Source organism: Drosophila kikkawai, chromosome 3R, assembly GCF_030179895.1.
Source record: "Drosophila kikkawai strain 14028-0561.14 chromosome 3R, DkikHiC1v2, whole genome shotgun sequence".
Taxonomy (NCBI): Eukaryota; Metazoa; Arthropoda; class Insecta; order Diptera; family Drosophilidae; genus Drosophila; species Drosophila kikkawai.
In genome coordinates, this window is record NC_091731.1 from 27080708 (window position 1) to 27100883 (window position 20176).

Below are 20176 nucleotides of genomic sequence, written 5' to 3' on the forward strand. Positions count from 1 at the left end.
AAAATAAGTGAACCACCACCACCACAACAACAACAAATTTTACTATGGTTAAAATGCGGTCAAAAAATTGTGAAAATGGTTGACAAAAAGTTGAAGAAATTGTCGAATACATTACAATTGAAATACAAATACCAAAAGTGCTAAAAGTGTAAAAGAAATAAACAGTGCAATACAAAACAACAACAGCAACGGAAATACGCAAAACACAAAAAAGTTAAAATTCAAAAGAAATACAAAAATTCAAGAAATCAATAAATAAAATAAACCACATGCTCAATACTCCCAAAAAAGCTGTTGTAAATATTTTAAAATAAATCAAAGAACAGCACGAAAATCTGTTATTGTCCCATTGTACATAAAACAAGCGAAGACAAACCCAAAATTATTGGAAATCGATATAAATTAAACCTCTTATCCACCACGGAACTATCATCCACGATCTATATATCCCACATAATACAAACAATCTACTCGTACTACTCCCTGTTCATTATTTTAAGCATAATTTTATGTCTTCCTCCCATTGTTTTTGTGAGTATACAAAAATATTACTTTTTATTTTGTTATTTACCACATTTTCGTTGTTTTTACCCGCATTTTTAGTTTGCTTTTAAGTTGCTGCATTTTAATTTTTCTTTTTTTGGTGTTTGGTTTTACTGTGCCACATTTTTTAAGGCAATTAAAATTAAATTATTTAAAATGGAAATGTTAATGGTCTATTTGCTTGGCGTTGGCTTTTTATATATTTCACTTACTACAAAAAATAACCCATCCAAGACTAACATTAAAAACGCAAAATATTAAAGGATTTTTAAATTACACCCCCGAAAGGATTATTTCATTAAACAATAAACTCAACAAGGATTATCGCAAACAAAAGCGAACAGCAAAAATAAAATCGGACACAATATTAGCTACATTTTTGTGGAATTCTTTCAAAATGTCCATTAGCTGAAGCTGCAATTTCGCAAAAGTAAGTAATGAATGAGTCTCCTAGCCCAATATCCATACCCAAATCCAGCCAAAAAACCAAACAAACCGAAATTCCTCAAGTCAACGGCCGCGCTAATAAGAAGAATATTCTCAATTCTTGCTTATAAACAAATCAGGCAAGAGTCATTGACCGAAATCGTTTCCGATCCGTTCGCATATTACTCACCTGTTATGAAATACAAATAGACGGCCTATTGACGGTAGACAGGTGGGATGGGGCAAGGGGATTCTCTGGGGAGGGGCGTCTCCTTAGGGCTCTACTTATGACATTTGTAAAATTCACATGCCACTAATGGGCAGTGACAAGGCATCTCTAGGTGGATTCAATGCTAATTAGAGACGGGAATGGAATTCGTTGCTGAGTTAAAGAAACGATTGCAGAAAAAGTTCTCGCTGGTCTAGCCAGCTTTACCTTCGTTTTATTTTGTCCAATTCCCTAACCCAATTAAAACTATACAATTAGCTTAGGAACTTGATCTGCGATTGTGAGTCATGGGAATTATATTTGGCATAAGTTTATTTAAATGATTTGGTAGAGAGACACATCAACATATATTATAAAAGTAATAATAATAATGTAAGCTTCTGAATATTTAATTTTTAAACTTCCTGAATTTCCTGAAAGATCTAGAATCTTTTGTCATCTTTTTAATAAAAATAATAGTAATAGTAATAGAAAGAAAAATATTAAAATCCATTGTCATTTTTTATTTAATATTTTGTTACGTTTTGAATTTTGCAGTTTTATAAAAGTAATACTAACGGAGTATAATTAAAATAATACAATATTTAGAATTGTTGTATTTTTACTTTCTTATTAAAAGCTAAAATATCAGGCAATTGTAACAAAAGAAAAATACCTACATTCTCCCATGATATATATCTCAAATTATAAATTTTATAATAAAAGTTCCCTTTGCTTGCCTAATCCCGATTTTTATCTTTTTAAAATGGTATTTCCAGTTATCGTTTTTAATCTTCAAAATGCTCAATCAGCTTCTAAAATTTAAAACTCGTCGCCAGCCCTTAAGCCAGATCTTCCCACATGACGTATACGCAACGTGCATCAGAAAGACATAAAAATATGACTTGAAAATAGAATAATTCCAAAACAATTAAGCCTCTGTGGGCCGACCTCAAAACGAACTTCCCAACTGCAGTCGGAAGTAAAGACTTTTTGTTCCCTCCTCTCCTTTCTCTGTCGCTTTACAGCTAGCACTTAAATGTTTTTTATATTTTTGGTAAAGGGGGAAGAAGGGGGCCTTGGGGGAGGGGCGGCTACTGTTGCCAAGCCGTTGGTTGGGCTAAAAATAAATCATAAAACCGTTTGTTTGTCTGACAAAAATGGTCTAAAATACAACAACAATCGGCGCGTTAAGAATGGAATGGCAATGGCAGACCAAAAAAAAAAAAAAAAAAATTAAAAAGCTCCAGCTACAATGGCAACAACAACAGTAGCGGCTGTTTGTACCGTTAGATGACGCAAAATTACGCTTACTCATTCGGCAAGCGGCAGTTCCCCCAAAAACAAAGCAAAGTGGGAGAGATAGAGATACAGATACAAGCAAGGGGTACACTGAAATAAGAGTAATGGAATGTTTTAACAAGAGGGTTTACTTAAAAGTATTTTTATAAATAATAAAGATATACTGTCAATGTAATGCACTAATTATTTATATAAAAAAGTTCAGTTATCATGGTATCATTTTACCAAGAAATGTAGGTCTTATAACAGATCAATTTTGAAGTTCATTTAAAAATAATTTAATACCTAAAATAAAAATTTAAATAATTATAATATAATTTAATTTAATAATAGTTTCATAAACGTTTATTATAATATTTTCAAGAACGTTTTTTCCCAAGAATAATTTTAAATATAAAATGTAGGCAATCGGATCTTACAAAAATTACAATTATTAAAAAAGATATATTAAAAGTAGAACCAAATTTAGTTTGCTGCTTAAAATTAAGCATAAAATTTAACAAGTATCTTAGTATCTTAGTATTGGGATAATTTATAATAAACTATGTTCTTTGGTAATACAAAGTTTTTGTCTCTGTGTAAGCCACAGCGAGATGGTATATGAAATAGGCCCAACAGAAAAATCAAGAGCAACAGCAGCAACAGCAGCAACATCAACACCAACATCAACTCTTTCAACTGCCTGGCAGCGTCAATGAGCGTAACAAATTCGCTAAGCATTAAGTTGCATTTTGGGTTAAAGATTTTTGTTGTATTTCTTTTTTATTTATATATATCTTTCTCTCACATTGTCTGATTTTCTTCTTTCGTTTTTAATTGAATTTCAAAATTGAGCTCACAATCGGCTCCGATTCGATCTTTAATTAAGAGGTGTGCTGGGCGCGTTAAGCAGTTTTTTTTTTTTTTTTTGCTTTGTTCATGAAGATAGAAGATGGGGCGGTGAGCATAACATATCAATTACAAAAGATGAAACGAAATTAAGTTCTTGAGCTGGGCATATAAGCCATGAGCTTTCAGTTAATTATGGTATCACTTTAATTTGATGGACTAATTCGGGGAAATTGAGAAATTCTTAATTGGAAATGAAATTTTTGGGGTTTTATTTTTTTGAAAAAAAAAAAAATAAACATAAATAAATGAAATAATGTCATAATGAAATATATTTCAAATATTAGCTTAGCCTTTTAAAACTAATTATTAACTAACTTGTATCCCACCTTTTGAATCAGTTAATTATAATTTAAATAATTATATATTTAATAACATTTAAAATAGACAAACAATTGCCTAAATCTTACAGTCTTAGCAATCACCATCAGATCCCGGTGTTAAACTGCCCAATCAACTTTAGCCATTAGCTGATCATTACCCACAAACTAAAGATGATCAAATAATTTGGCAAATATATATGTATGAATTCAGATATATTTTTAAACCAATGCGGACCCGCTAAGGAGTCTCCCTGGCTAAAAATCTTATGTTTAATTTACACATTTAGCTGCACAACAATGGGAATACAACTACAAACGAAATAAACTACGCAAATATTATTCACGCAGCCCCAGAGCTGAGGAAAAAAGTTCGCTGACCTGGGCAATGCTTTTTGGGACTTGCCAGACATGTTGTCATTGTGGTTGTTGCCGCTGCTCTCTCAGATGACCACAACAAACTCACGAAAAAATAATAATAATAGAGTCTCGACACGCACACTAGCACACATAACAAAAAAAATACATCGCGGGCGTCGCATTTAAATAACAACAAGAAACTAGCTGAAAAAAAACCGACTAAAAATAGTTAAGCATCATAAAAAATACACAAATTTGCATAGATGTTGCTGGGCCTCCAGGGAGTTTATCGGTGTGGAGGGTCCCCAGTACACGGCAAAAAATATATATTATATGGTAATGCAAGAAGAATAATGACATTCTTCATTTCAATATGAAAGAAGTGAGTGAGAAGCGTTTCTGGAATTAATTTGGAGATTTAGAGAATAGACACAGTCTTAGATTCTAATTTGTGCCAAAAATGTATTTTTATTGCAATTATTTTTATGATTCTCTCTGATTGGCTCTCCCATATCCAAGTGCATAAAGTGTGCACATCCATGACAGCATTTGTTCAGTGTGTTTATCTTTGAAAATACAGCCTCAGTCATAAAAATATCGCCAAGCCTTCGTCCGGGTTTCGGGACTGGGCTTTATCGCCAGCTTGTCATCTCGGTTGTCGGACACATGTTGGCCACAAAAAGGGAGTGGAAAGCCATGGAGGCTAACGGCAGTTGGAGTCCGAGTCCGACTCTGAGTCCGAGGAGGGACTGGGACAACGGGTCCCAAAGTTATGTTATGCCAAGGCGAGTCAAGTGCTGGCCGAGCAGCAGAGCAAATTGTTGTGCCAGAAGTTCATTCATGGCTAAGCGGTGGCTGACGATAAAACTGAGTGGCTGAAAGCCACAAGAGTTTACAGATAGATTAAACAGATGTGGCCAGAGAAGGAAATGTGTAGAGAAAAAGGGTAAACAAACAAGTTGGTGAACGAATAACCTGTTTATTCCAATACTCAATTAGGGCATTTTACATTTTGGGAATTTTATCAAATATAATATGTATAAAATAACCAGTTTATAGAATTTTAGTTTTGGGGAAAGATGTTGAATATTTTTAAACATATAATAAGTTAACCATTATATTTGCAAAAGACACAATTACTTATTTTTAAGGTATTATTATGGGTAAAATACCATTACTAAATGGTTAATCAGAAAAGGAAATAGATAAATAGCTATCAATAAAACCCCAAATACATTCGAATTATCTGAGAGTTAAACTAGTTCTAAAAGTAATGTGGAACGAACTTGTTCAAGTTTTCCAAACTCCTCTCAATGTCTGCTTAAACTAAATCTCTCCCCAAACAACGTAGTTAATTTAAAACCTAATTTACACCTCGAACAACATAATTCAAGTGCATCTGATAGATAGATAGCTGCAGCTTGGCCATCCAGCATTTACAAACTCATTTGATATACAACAGGCTGGCCATAGCTGACAGGCAACTGCACGCCCACCCATTTGCCAAAGTTTTCACCTCCTCCTTAGTGGTTATTCTGGACCATATGCCTATGTACACTGTCAGAAAATTTGTTTAGGAAATCAGAAATATAAAAATATATATAAACATATATTGTAGAAGTAAAATATGAATAACTTCAAAATCCTTTATAATTAATATTATCTTTTTTTGAAAAAGAAGTTTTCCTTATTTGGATTCCAAGCTCCACATTTTTTCTCTGAGAAAACAAGATCTTTGATAGCGTCTAGAGTGGAAGGAAAGGTGCGCCTATTTGTTGGCCAGTCTGCAGATGGGCTTGGCTCCGCGTCTGTCTTTGGGTTAGTTAGTCATTCAGGAGGGGTCCACGTTCACGGGTATGCCACAATTCACACAGCTCCACCATCCACTATCCCACTATCCCCATCCCGATCCCATCCAGCACACGTGCCACATGTGCGGTCAAGTGCACAGCTGCCAAGGCGCATCGCCAGCGGAGATGAAGAACTGGAACCGAGGACCCAGAATCAAGAATTGAGAATTCAGAACCAAGACCAAGCACGTTTCCCACCGCTGCTGCCATTGCCATCAGTTTTCCCAGTTTCCAGTTTTAGTTTGTCAAGTTCTTGGTATTCTAAATACCCTTAATAGAGACGAACGTGTTATTTTTAAAAATGGTTGTTATATAAAAAACATTTTAATTAATTTGTATAGTCTTTTACTATAAATACTTTTTTTTCAACAAATCATTACTTCTAGATGTAAGAAGGCTTTTGTACTTTTGTAAAGAATAGAGTAACCAAGCTGCGAACTCGACATCTCATTCTTTTTCACTGCCAACAATTTGTTGCATCCACATCCGAGGTGGCCAACTGAGGGGGCCCCGCGAGGGGAGTGTCTGTGGCAGCCGCACAGCATCACAAACCTTCAATGACTGATGGCGACCTCAATGCAAGCCACACGTTTCCGAGGCTTTTTTTCGGCTTCTCGGTCTTGGTCAAAGCTTTTTTTTTGTCTTTTGAGCCAGTGGAAGCTGCTACGTGCGGTTTTCTTATTTTGTTGTTGTTTTCTTGCGGTTGTAAATTTTGCAATCAAATAATTTTTCATTCGCTTTTCCAGCGATCCATTGGTCCGCCCCGCCTCAGACCCCCGCGGAAAACACCAATGACGACCTGATTTTTCTTTTCATTTTTGGGCTTCGTGAGGAGGCGGGAGGAAAGTGTTTGCAGCTTGACTTTGGCCAAAACGTTTTGACCTTTGCCGCGGCATCGTGTTCGAACATTTAAACGGAAGTTGATTGCCGCCAAAGGTTAAGCCCAATTTCCGTTCGAGTTTTCTAGGAAACGCTAAGAACTCAATTTCCATCAGATCAGCAGCAGCTGTTGCTCGCTTCGTGTTGTGTTGATGCAGTTTAGAGTTCATTTCGCTGGTCAATTGCTCGGGTCAGACATTTAGTTGCCTGTTAGATGGTTAAATAAGTTATTTTTTTGTCTTCGGGCCCAGGATAGTTGGCCGATCAATTGCCGCTGGGATTCTGTGGGTGATTTGTGAAGGGATCTAGGCTAGGGTTAGTTGTGGGATCTGTATACCATAACGGAGTGGCGGTAGATCGTTTAACTAATTGGAGAGATAGTTTTTTAATTGGTTCTGTATATGGTAATAGCCTTTCTTCTCTTTGCTATATATGGTTCTAGATCAAATTGAAGCAACCTAGATTTTATGAGGTTCGTGTCTTAAGTCTTTTGTTTGTCTGAGTTTAAAATTATGGGAAAGTTTTTAAATTAATTTGTACAATTGGGTATTATTTTTTTATAAACAAATATTTATATTATATTTATATCATAATTAAATCATCAGGTACTTTAAAATTTGACCTATTACTAAAGTATTAAACAAAAAGCTAACCCCAGCCTAATCAACACATTAAACAAAACTAAAAAAAAAACGGAACCAACAGAGGGGTCATAAAATCACTCGGCTGTCAAAAATTCGCACTAATTCGTTTGGAATAACCGTTAAAAGGGTCTCAGCCGGGCCAACTGACTGACATAGCTGTAATTATAATGCCCCCAAAGCCCGCAGTCGCAGCCGATCTCTGTCAGCTGACATTGTCCATTGTGGAGCCTCTTGACCATTTACAAGCTCAAATTACAATAGCGGCCCATTGTGCGTCGCGCCCCCGCAAATTGTGCGATGGTGTTAGTGCCTCTCAGGTGTGCTTCAGGTGTGCTAAGTGTGCGTGCGTTTGTGTGGGACGGTAGGCTGGTGGGCATTCAAATGCAAACGGAGCGGCAGACCACCGTTACAATGTGGCTCATTAAAAGCAAAATGCTCATGTAGCAGCACCAACAATAAAACGCCGGCCAAACAAAAATGTGTAAAATCTGACGCGCAGTCAAACAATAACAATAGGAGAGTCAGATTCCGATTCTGAGTCCGAATCTGAATCTGTATCTGAACCTGAACCTCTGGATTGGAGCCACAGAATGGGGAATGAGTGGGGTTTTTGTTTGCCATAAAATATTTCACGCCAATTTCAATTCTTCCGTGTGCCATAAACTCAGCATCGGAACGTCACTCAGACTTAAGGCGCCGCCAAGTACACTATTCAAAAATACTAAATAATTAATTTAAATATAAGTATCTTTACTTCGATTTTAGTAAGATATTTCTTTTTTTAATAAAATTAGAATTTAAGAAACCAAAAATGTTTGATTAGGCATTATAATAATAAATATAACTATTATATAGCAACTCGCAATAGATACTTATGAAGAACATTGACCATCTTCCAAAGAAGTATTGTGTGTTTTTTTAAAATTTTTTTACTTGTTTTCACTTTAATACTTAGCATAAATTCACCTTTTAGAAAGACAAACGATTTACTTTCCGATTATTATAACAAATACCAGCGTATGCAATTTTTGTAATGCCATGAATGAGTCATTTCCGAAATCAGCATCAACACCGAGTCGATCTAGCCATGTCCAAGTTGTTAAAAATTAAAAAAACAAGAAATGTTTAATATTTTAAATTTTTAATTGAATATGCTGATTTCTTAACCTGATGAAAACTCACACAAAAGGCTTTCCGAAATAAAATTAGTAAATTTTTTGCTTGTGATCGATTTAGAATCTCCTGATCTAATTACAAACTGCAACGATAATCAATCTTTGGCTTCCCATTTTTTAGCTTCCTTTCTTACATCTTCTTGTCTTATTTAATTTTATATTTTTTCCTTAGTGTACCGGTTTGCAATTTTAAATTCATAAAATCAAAGACGAACGTGAAACAACAACACAAAGCCCACGAAACTGTGCCAACAACAATGTTGAAGTAATGAGAATGAGCATGAGCATCCAAAAACTCAGCAATTACCAAGTCAGCGAGAGAGAGAGAGGGAGAAAAAGAGCCAAAGCCGGGCTTCGTCGGATGCGGCTTCGGCTTCACGATCGGCTTTGCCGAACGCGGAAGTATGTCAGCAGGTCTTCGGCGGTCTCTCGGCTAACGGTAGTTTTTCAGCCGCTCCTCTGCTGCAGCCGCTGCTCTGCCGCCACGCTTAGCTGCGCCTGCTTAGCTGGCTTGACGTTGGCTTCGACGTCGGCGTCGGCTGAGCCGCTGTTGTGGCTTCTTCTTCTTCTTTCCGCATGCTAGCTGAACTAGCAACATGTTGCTGGGAATCTACAAAAACAAAAGCAAAAACACAAATGTAAATGTTGCTTACCTACAACGCCAACCTGTTGAAAGCGAAATTTTCTCTTTGCAGCTGGACAGTGTCTAGCTTTGATTTCTGCCTCTTCTTCGCCGCCTTCTTCTTCTTCTTTTGCCTCTTCTTGGCCAAGCCTCGAAATCAAGTTAACTGTTTATGCACAAAAGACAGGGACAGACAGGGAGAAAGAAAGAAAGAAAGGGGGGTGTCTCTTGTTGCTTTACCGTTTCTTTCATTTCATTTCGTTTCATTTTGTGTTCCAACTAGTTAACCAAATGAACTAATACACTAGGAAAAAATTCCAATAAAATAAGTTCTAAAAGAAAATATAGCAATATGACAAGTCTTATGCTATAATCCAGTTTTCCTTTAAGGTTTGTTATTAACTTATTTTGTTTTAAGCTCAAGGTAGTCTAAATAGTTCATAGTATTCTTAGGAAAATCCTAATTTTAAACTATTTTAACTAACCTCAGATTAAGGTTTCATTTACTAAAGTCAGACTTGTCGAAAAAAAAGTTGGGTTTCTCATTCGGTTTATAAACTAGAGGTTAAATGATAACATAGAGTATATAGTAGTTCGGGTGCTTATTTCCCTATTAATTAAAATCAATACAATCAATTACAATAGTAAACTTATAATATTTTATAACTTAATTTGACTATCTTTAATTTCTTTCCGTGTACCGTTTAGTGTGGGCCATCTCTGCCTCTTCTCATTTCTTCTTTTTTTTTTTTTGGGTCTACACACCTGTGTGTTTTCGTTGTCGGTCTTTATATGAAGTTGGATCGGTGCCTTGAAGAACTTCCACTTGGTTGGGTTCCAATCAAGCGTGTGCACCATCGCAATACAAATATCGAATACGATCACACATTCGTGGCCAAATGCGTTCTTCTTTCTCTGTCGCTCTAGCTGCCTGGCCCCCCTCCCGCTGGCCCCCCTCCCGCTGGCCCCACCAATTTATATGCTAATTTAACTGATTATTAATGTTTTGACCCAAATACCGTTTGGAAATTATTATTGGCCGATTCTGGTATCGATTTTTTTGGTTTCTTCTTCGTTTTCCTATGCATCTCATGCTGTTGCTTCTCGTTCCTCTGTTTTTGGGTGTTTTTTTTTAGACATTAAGGCTTATCGAATGTCTTAACTTAATCTCTTTCGCTTGGGGAAATATATATACGAGTCTAAGTCAACGGGCGGGCCAGAAAATGTTTTCTTAGGTTTAATATTTTCATATTAAAGAATCATTAGTGAAGTCTAATCTGGGAGTAGGGATCTATGTGTCAGGTTGTCAGCAAGTGCAGGGAGAACCCGGGGAAGCGTAAGATATGGGAATTAATTAAATATTTTGAGGTGGGGTCTCATCTCAGCGGAAGCCCAGTGTAAGCTTAATTTGAAGCTAAGCTCAGCTACAGATCTTCAGGGATTTCTTAGGGTATTTTTATCTGTGAATGGATCAGATCTTAGACCTTTAGTTTGATGAATGAACCGATTATCAAATGGATTACAGGGGAAATTGTTGTAAGAACTAAGGTATCAGGCTAGGCCCATCTTTACTTACATTATTTGACCCTAATTTTAAGTATAAATTAATAATAATAAGGTAACATTAGATTTGGTTAAAGCTTAATTAATATTTCCCTAACAAAATCTAGTAGAAACCTTCAATGAAACCCTATTTTATCATCATAAACAAACATAAAACAAATCTTAACGATATCCTACCATTTTTCTCCCTATTTTTTGCAGTTCAACATTGGTCCCTGGAAAGCCTAGAAAGTGCTTAACCCTCGGATCGCCAGAAGATTCGCCTCGATCACCTGGGTCTAATGACAATGAAGTTTTGCAGCATGAACGGCCCAAGTGAATCGGAAGTTGAGAGCCTGCTGATGAGTCCGTGCTGGGGACCGCCCCAGACCTCTGCCCAGGACCAGTACCTGCTCGATGGCCACAAGCTGCTGCTGGAGCACGACCTGGACTCCCTGCCCAGCGATGCGGACCAGAAGAACTCGCTGGACGTGCTGGATAACCTGCTGCTGAACGGCTCCTCACTGAACGCCCTCTCCGACCTGAAGCCGCTGCCCCCGTTCACCGGCTACACCGGCCATCTCTCCATCAATGGGATCTCCGGCCACCACTACCATGCCATTGCCCAGAGGCTGCCGGATGAGAGTAACAACAACTACATGCAGAGCGCCTACCAATCGAATCCCACGTCCACGACACAGTCGAGTGCGGGAGTCGGTGGCAGCAACAGCAGCAATTCCAACTCCAACGAGCACAACATCGTGTCCTCCTCCACCTGCCTGCCCGAGAGTGTCCTGAGCGGGAGTGGTGGGGGTAACGGTAACGGGGGAGCTGACGCCTGCCTGGCAGACGTCAAGCTCTTCGCCGATAGTCAACTAGATTCTAAGCTTTACTCAGTCGCCGATAGCTGTGTGATGAGCGGCTCCGGGACCGGATCCTCGGCGAACGGCAATAACGGGGCAGGTCCCAGCATAGCCACCTTGACGCCCATCGACCAGGTGGCCGACTCCCTCCATAATAGCGGCGTTCGCATCTACAAGGACCTGACGGAGTACGTGGACATGAACTCCATAGACGACATAGCGGCCATTATAGGCTCCGCCATTGCGGACACCACGGTGCCCAATCAGATGGACAAGGACGACAACAATGACACGCGGGACAGCTGGATGGATCTCGATGCCTGGATCGATGGCAATTGCATACAGCAGGAGTCGGCCAAGGTCCTGGTCTCGCAGCAGGACTCCCTCGGTGACTTCATGCTGCCACACAGTCCCCTGCCCATGCACGCCAGCAGTTCCACGCTTCAGAGCCTTCTCAGCCACGGCTACATGCCGCTGCTGCAGAATCGCCTCCAAAACGGACCTCCAAATGGAGGCTCCTCGGGTGGCGGAGGATCCCAACAGGGTGCTGGCGGCAAGGGGGATCCGCAGGCGCCCACATCTACCTCTTACTGCAACGAACTGGCGGCAGCCACTAGCAGCAGTTGCAGTCCGCCCGGATCCGTGGTCAGCACCACGGACAATCCCAACGGCCTGATGATCAATCCGCGTTACTTGAGCAATCCGCCTGGCAGCAATCAGGCGACGGGGAATCCCCACCAGCAGGGCGGCTATCCCATGCAGAATTCCGGTATGTCCCTCAAGGACAACGGCCTCTGCTCACCCGACCTCCTGGGCAACTATCCGCACACGACCACGGCCAGCACGACGGGCTCGGAGCTGCGCACCGGAACGCCCAAGGCCAAGCGATCCCGGTCCCAGAAGAAGTCCAGCCAGCAGCAGCAACAGCAACAGCAGCAGCAACAGGGCGAGACCGGTGGTCCGCCCAACAATACGCCCCAGATGAGCGCCATCTCGCCGTCGGGCTTCAGTGCCAGCGATCTGAGCGGTCTGCTGGGCAAGGAGAAGCCGGTGCATCGGTGTAGCATCTGCAACCGGGGCTTCCTCAACAAGTCCAACATCAAGGTGCATCTGCGCACCCACACGGGCGAGAAGCCCTTCCGCTGCGATGTCTGCGCCAAGGCCTTCCGCCAGAAGGCGCACCTGCTCAAACATCAACAGATACACAAGAGAATTGGGCGTGACTGACGCTCCTCCACGAGCTTTATGTTATAGCCGAACAACCAGTAGCATCTCCCAGGGAGGAGCTTCATCCACATCACAGAAAAGTAGGATCATTTCAATCAAAAACTGTCAAATCAATGGGATATATATTTTTCATGAGAAGGTTCTGAAATCTAAAGAGTATTGAAAACCATTATTTTAGTTTGACTTTCGAAGTAAAATCAAGATCTTGGTTTTTAAAACCTTTAAAGAGTAACTGAACTAACCCCAATAGACAGTTTACTTGATTGATTGTGACTTTTTCTGTGTGGAAGTTATTTTCTTTAACAATTTCGGTTCCGACAAGGATCTATATTGTCTGAAGATTGGCTCCCATTGGGTGGCTTCTCCCTGCTTTCTCTGCGTGCGTGTGTGCCAGTGCTTGGCCAGGCCAATGTCTGTATATCACAGAATATACGGGGATTGGCCAATCTATATATCAGATATATATATAGAGAATATAATTTTGTACAAGGCTACGCAGTGGCATACACACACTTTTTGATATTCGTTGTTGTTGGTTGCTTTTGATCTCTTTGGTTATTCCATTTATTAGGCAAAATTCAGACTAGATTTTTTATTTCAAAGTCCTTAAAATTGTCTCTCCCGTATTATAGTACTTCTTATATCTTTATACTTTTTGAAAAGATAGACAAACCTTAAATCGGTACCCACTTTTTGGCTATGTCAGATTCAAGTTTAGTTCTGATACGTTAGCTAAACATCAACCTACTACCTCCAGACAGGCAAATGATATAGTAGTATTATCCATTTTAAATATATGGTAATATCTGTAGCTATATGCAGACCAAGACCCCTAGCAATAGTGATCGCAAAAGAAAAGCCAAAGAAACCACAAGCAATGTAAGAACAACGAAGCGTCCAATTGTCATTCTGCAACTGTTGTTCTGTTTTGATGCAGGATCGCGAACTTCGAGCAACCAAGGTCCTGGCACAGGTAAAATATACAATAAACAATCTAGACAATAATACCAATATAGGAAGGGGAATTCGAGGAAGTTGTATAAAGTTCTGAATGTTGTCTGTACCTCATCATGTTGAAAACTGAAAAGTGACGCATACAAATTACAATTTAAATCTAAAACTAATCAAGCAAAAGCAATAACAATTTTAAATTAATTACTTTTAAAATGTACAAACCAATGGAAAAGCGTTAATTCTAAAACATACATATATATATAAACAAAAACAATAGTATAAGCATTTTGTAGCGGGCTTGGCAAAATATTATTCATAATAATTCATTTGCGTAAATACGAAAACGTTAACAGAAATAAATCTATACCGAAATCGATGGAAGTGGAAATGGAAATAGAAATGATGAAAATCGTTTAGCAATGTACTCAAGTAATAAACTCGATTTAATTTAGCCAATATCATAAAGCGTTGTTAATTTGTTTTTTAAAAAGTTTGTTGCTAAAGTTTTAACGTTATGCTTAACCATAAATTATGTTCAATATACCCGAAATTATTTATCCCTAAAATTTGGACACACATAGCACACGAAAAAATAAAAATAAAAAACACAAAAAATTACATAAATTCTAAAGTAATTTAATGATATTTTTAAATATATGTATGTATAATTTCTATAAAAACAAAAAAGGACAATATTAATTGTGTTATTTTAGTTATCGTGCAATTTTATTTATTTTTACAAAAGCAAACTTGAATTTTGTTCAACACATTTCGATTTGTAAATATTTATTTCGTAACTGTAATGCCTAATATTTAATTAATTATATTTAAATAAATTCAAATGTCATTCAAAATGTGCAAAAAAACAAATTAAGCCTACAATTTGCAAAGGTGTTTTATTCTTGGAATTTACTAAAGTAAGTTTTAAACGAAAAATGTTGTACAAATTTGTTTGGTTAATTAGAAGAAATACTTCAGTCTTTTAATGAACCACATGGCGTATGCGTAATAATGAAAACTCTGAATACTAATGGAAGATTTAGATAGAGTCTTGAGACTTTTGGGTGTTGCCCCCCATTGCATATGCCTCACAGAGCCTAGCAGCCCCTGCTTTTATGAGCCCCATTAGCAACCTGACAGTGTCGCATTGAGGCACGTTCGGCCACAAAAACAACAAGAAGTGGAGTAGCAGCCACAAAAATATGCGAGCAAAGTCAAGCCAAGACCAATACCAAGACCAAGAAACCAAACCAAACTAAACCAAACCAGCCAGTCGGGTAGAATCATTATATTGACCACAAAGAAAGCCAGCGAAGAAAGAGCCAAAGAAAGAGCGAAGAGGCGAAGCCCACACAGTTGTTGGGGGATATATACTCGTGCCTCACAGATACAGCCACAGCTATGGAAAAAGATACAGATACAGAGACGGAGCCAAAGCCAGAGCCAGAGACGGAGAATACCATGCATACTGTGCCACTGACCCAATTTCCAGACTCGTTTCCACACAGAACCGCAGCGGATTTGAAATGTTAAGATACTAAGATACTTTGCTCTTTCACCGCAGCCCGTCTGGAGGTAGACACCGATATACACCACTATATATGTACATATATACAGTGGCGAGCACAACTGAGTGTATGTTCACGATTCTGACTTTGGCCATCAATAAAAACCAAACCACACAAGCAAATTCAAAAATTTTTTTTCTATAATTTTTCTTAATTAATTTTTAGTTATTTTAAGAAAGAAACAGCAACTTATCAAATAAATTCAAATATTTAGAATAAAAAAACGAAATAAACTCACATAAACTCAATTTTGCACGTTTTACCTACTTGAACCTTTTTTCGCTTTCCATATCTCTTATAAACTAAATTTTATGTTTTTTGTAACAGATCTACCTATATAATTGTTCAGTTATATTTTTGGTGGTTGTAGATCAGTTTAAAACGTGTTTTTGATGACCGAAGCTGTATTTGGAAAAATAATATAAAAATATTTTGATAAAAGCCCAAAATTTTCCAAATTTTTTGTGATAAATTAAAAATAATGTTGTGAATCTGACAAAAAATAGCAGTTATACTCGAAAAGTGACAAAAGGAATTGGTATTTTCCAATTTCCATTCAGAAAAGTCGAAAGTTAACCCCCAAGCCTCAAGTCGTTGGCCGGAAATAATTATTAAAGTACTCAGATGCTCGTCTAATATGGTCTAAAATGCAAAAAAATAAGCTTTTAATGCCAAAGGGTGCTTGTCTGACCATAAACAAAAATGTGTGTGCATGTAAATTTCCAATATGCCACCATGCAAGCCATTAGATTTCCTTTACATGGCTTTACATGGTTTCTTTGAGTTCGATCGCCTGGTGGAATCAAACAATACGGTTTTTTATGACTGTGAAAAAGGTTAAACATTAACTCATCAGACTAGTCAACTTGTTTTCAATCGTCAATGATCGAATTTAGGTGATTTTTAGTTAATTTTAAACGAGCTTTGGCATTCTTATTGGAAAACGCAGGCTTATTATTTTTTACGCTCGATCTGTATCCGATGTCCTGCAATGCTCTTCTAGCAGTCCATTTGCTGACATTTTTGTTTATGGTCAGACAAGCACCCTTTGGCATTAAAAGCTTATTATTTAGCATTTGGGACAATATTAGACGAGCACCTGAGTCCTTTAATAATATTTTCCGGCCAACGACTTTAAGCTTGGGGGTTAACTTTCGACTTTTCTGAATGGAAATTAGAAAATACCAAGTCCTTTTGTCACTTTTCGAGTATAACTGCTATTTTTTGTCAGATTCACAACATTATTTTCAATTTATCCAAAAATTTTGAATATTTTTGGTCTTTTATGAATATATTTGTATTATATTTTTCCAAATACTGCTTCGGTCTTCAAAAACACGTTTTAAACTGATCTACAACCACCAAAAATATAACTGAACAATTATATAGGTAGATTTGTTACAAAAAACAGCAAATTAAGTTTATAAGAGATGTGGAAAGGGAAAATGGGTTCAAGTAGGTAAAACGTGCAAAATTGAGTTTATGTGAGTTTATTTCGTTTTTTTATTCTAAATATTTGAATTTATTTGATAAGTTGCTGTTTCTTTCTTAAAATAACTAAAAATTAATTAAGAAAAATTATAGAAAAAAAATTTTTGGATTTGCTTGTGTGGTTTGGTTTTTATTGATGGCCAAAGTCAGAATCGTGAACATACACTCAGTTGTGCTCGCCACTGTAGGTATTTATATATCTGTGTGTATGTCTGGCAAGAGGGGTCTCCAGTTCGCATCCGCATTTCTATGCCGCTGACTCGGAGAGTCTTCATCTGCTGGCGCGCCTGCTTCTTGATGTATCTGTAACTCGTTTCTGTATCTCGAGCCTTGTATCTGTGGCACTTAAATTTATGCAACATCATGGCTGCTGCGGCTGCTGCGGCTGCTGCGACTGCTGCTCCGGCTTGCTTGTGGCTTCGTTTTGTTCTAATCAAACTGTGCTACGTGTTGCGGCCGTTGCCTGTCATGGGTTAAGCTTTTGTTATATTCTAGGAACAGCGCTTTGGGAGAAAGGTCACAAAAATATTTTTAAATAATTAATTAAGATGTTCTTTTTATCCATTTAAAAGTTAAATTATGCATTATTATTTTGTTAGGTATTTTTAGTGAGAAAGGGAGAAGTAAATTATAAAAAAAAAAAACAATAAAATCCCGCTTTAACATTCAAAAATAGTGATCAAATCAAACAAATTCCTTTATTAAAAGTCACTTTAAATATTTTTTAAAGTTTAAATACTTAACAAAGTCCCTTATTTTGCTCTGTGTAAGCCTGCAGCATTTTTAACTTAAAGATTTTGCCAAAAGAGAACCTAATGATGTAATTTTAAATGCATTAGAAGCGCTGAAGACACATTTCCGTGGAATCTCTTTTATCTGTTTCTTCTCCATTTTTAATTAAAGTTTGTGTCAATTAAAAGTAATTTTCCACTCTCTCATCTCTGAGTTTATATTTTTCGGCCACTTAATTGCATCCAGCTAACAATGTGGCTAAGCATGACCCAGATCAAGGTGTCGGCGTAGATAATATGAATGATGGTGGGGAATCCTAAGATTGAAGTGCTTAAGATTGAAATGCCTAAGCAGGCATTTAGGTTGGCTTAAGCAGCATTTGAGTTGAATAATGGAAGATGGAGAGTGAAAAAGATACATCATAGCGTGAGTTAAAAATGCTTTTAAGACTAAAATAAAAAATATTTCTTAGTAAGCAAATTATATTGTTTAAATGGGTTATTCTTTTAAATAACTACATTTCAAAATATTATTTATATATATATATAGATCTTTTTTCTTTAAGTTTTTGTGCCTTGTACACGAACACAATTTTTTATTGGATTACATCCTGTTACCCAAACCATTCTGCTAACAGCAAATGATAGGCCAGCTTCTCCTCGACCTTTCTCAGCAAGTCGAGACTGACTTTTGTTGTGCTCCCTAGATTCCCTCTGGCCAATAATCGAAAAATTGCAGTCTGCAGTTGCAGCTGAGCTTCGGTTTACTTTTTGGCTCATGCAGTAGCAACTGAAATTATTTCTTCCACTCGAAGTCTCCAGCTCCTTCGCTGATTCACTCCACGACTTGACAGACAGTCAGGCTAAGATAGTCGTTTCATACTCTTCAAAGGGGTATGACAATTGTGTTGCTGAGTTTGTTATTTAAAAACAATATATATATACTTTTTAAGTATAATAAATTAATAAAATATATGAGGTATTTTATAAAATTATTGTAGATATTTATATAAATAATTTACATATATACATATTTTCTATGCAAAAAGAAAAGCTCTTCCTTATAAAAATCGTAGCTTTAAGATAAAGAAAAGCAAATAAAAATTATCGATATAAAATCGAACACATTCTTAAAGCCAAATAAATCAATTTTTTTAAATCATTTTTCAATTAAATATTTTAATTGATGGTTAAGAAATAACAAATAGGCTTGATAAACATTAACATTATCTATTAATGTTCGATTATTAAATAATCGCTTAATATCGAAACTATATCGATATCTTGAAGCCATCTTAACAGAGAATAAACCTAATTCGGTGTCCGTAGGCTACGATTTTCTCTGACTTGGTCTTTCTGGCCAAAATAGCAAATCGGGCGTCGGTCGTGTTGCCGTCGCATATTCATATTGTCCAGCAATTGCAAGTTGCTAGTTGGTAGTTGCTATTGGCGATGTTGCTGCTGTTGCTGTACTGCTGCTGCTGCTGCCTTGCTATTTTGTGCTGTGGCGCAGTTAAAGACACAATGACCTTGGGTGAAAGTTGCTCTCCATTTCTATTTTGTGAGTGTGTGTGTAGTGTTGTTTGTTTTTGTTGTGGCCCATTCACTGCTGTTACTGTTGATGTTGCTGCTATGCCATTTTTTACACACATATATTGTTATTTTTAACGATTTTGCCTTGTCTCCATATTTGCTTTTGTCGCGCGGCGTCCCTCCCGCTCCCCAGACGCCGCAACACATCTTCCCTTTTTGTTTACACCCGTGATTTGTGTGTGCCGCTTGTTGCTGTTAGTTTTGATTACTTTTGCTCTTGATTGAGACTTTGATTGATGCCAGCAGGGGGAGGGAGAGGCAGACGTTGGGTGGACGGAAGGAAGAGTAGCTGCAAAGCAGAACGGAAATGGCTTGCGTGCCGGAAGTTGGAGGAATCGAGCGAGATCCATACTTGGCTTTGTTAAAAACCAAATTTCGCAATTTTTCATAATTTATGCACCCGCATTATATTTTTTTGGCAATTAAAAAATTAAACACACTAGCCAAGTGCAACTTTTGATTTTGCAACGATTTTCCAAGCCTCTCAAGTTTTCGGTTCATTTTTCACGCCTCGCCAAGCAGCTGGCCAAGATTCTAAAGGAGAATAAATCATGTCTGTAATAACATTATAATCAATTATTAATATTTAAGTGTGCTGTTCTGGTTTAATTATTGTTTTTGTTCTTCTCCTGCAGTTGTCTGCAGCAAAACCTTAATTAGCAGCAAAAGCAAACAGTGCACAACGAAAATCTTATGAAATACGCAATTAAACTTGATTATTATTACGAGCCCAAAACAAAAAAAAAACTGAAAGGCAACAAAGTAACACACAAAACAATATTGTAACAAGATCAAAGACAAGAACACTGAAGGTGAAGCTTTCAAAGTTGATTGAGAACTAGCAGTTTTAGTTTTGTACTCAAAATCATGTTGAATTTTTATTAAAATATTATTTTTTAATAATTTAAATATGGTAAGATTGCTGTACCGAAGACCACACACTAGAAGTCTATTCATTTACAGGGAAAGTCTTTAAGCTTAACGCAAAAT

At 37.4% G+C, this 20176-nt stretch overlaps 1 protein-coding gene across 2 annotated transcripts; it reads left to right on the plus strand.

Moving 5' to 3' along the window:
- The first annotated feature begins 396 nt into the window (after positions 1 to 396).
- On the plus strand, positions 397 to 12910 carry ich (zinc finger protein ichor). Of its 2 annotated transcripts, none has more exons than XM_017176349.2 (2): positions 397 to 531; positions 10982 to 12910. In XM_017176349.2, the coding sequence occupies exon 2, from the start codon at positions 11062 to 11064 to the stop codon at positions 12847 to 12849; it is 1788 nt and encodes a 595-aa protein (XP_017031838.1). In that variant the 5' UTR covers positions 397 to 531; positions 10982 to 11061; the 3' UTR covers positions 12850 to 12910. The 2 variants fall into 2 exon arrangements, with proteins under 2 accessions (XP_017031838.1, XP_017031839.1); XM_017176350.2 differs by lacking the exon at positions 397 to 531 and adding an exon at positions 829 to 973.
- Positions 12911 to 20176: the final 7266 nt, after the last annotated feature.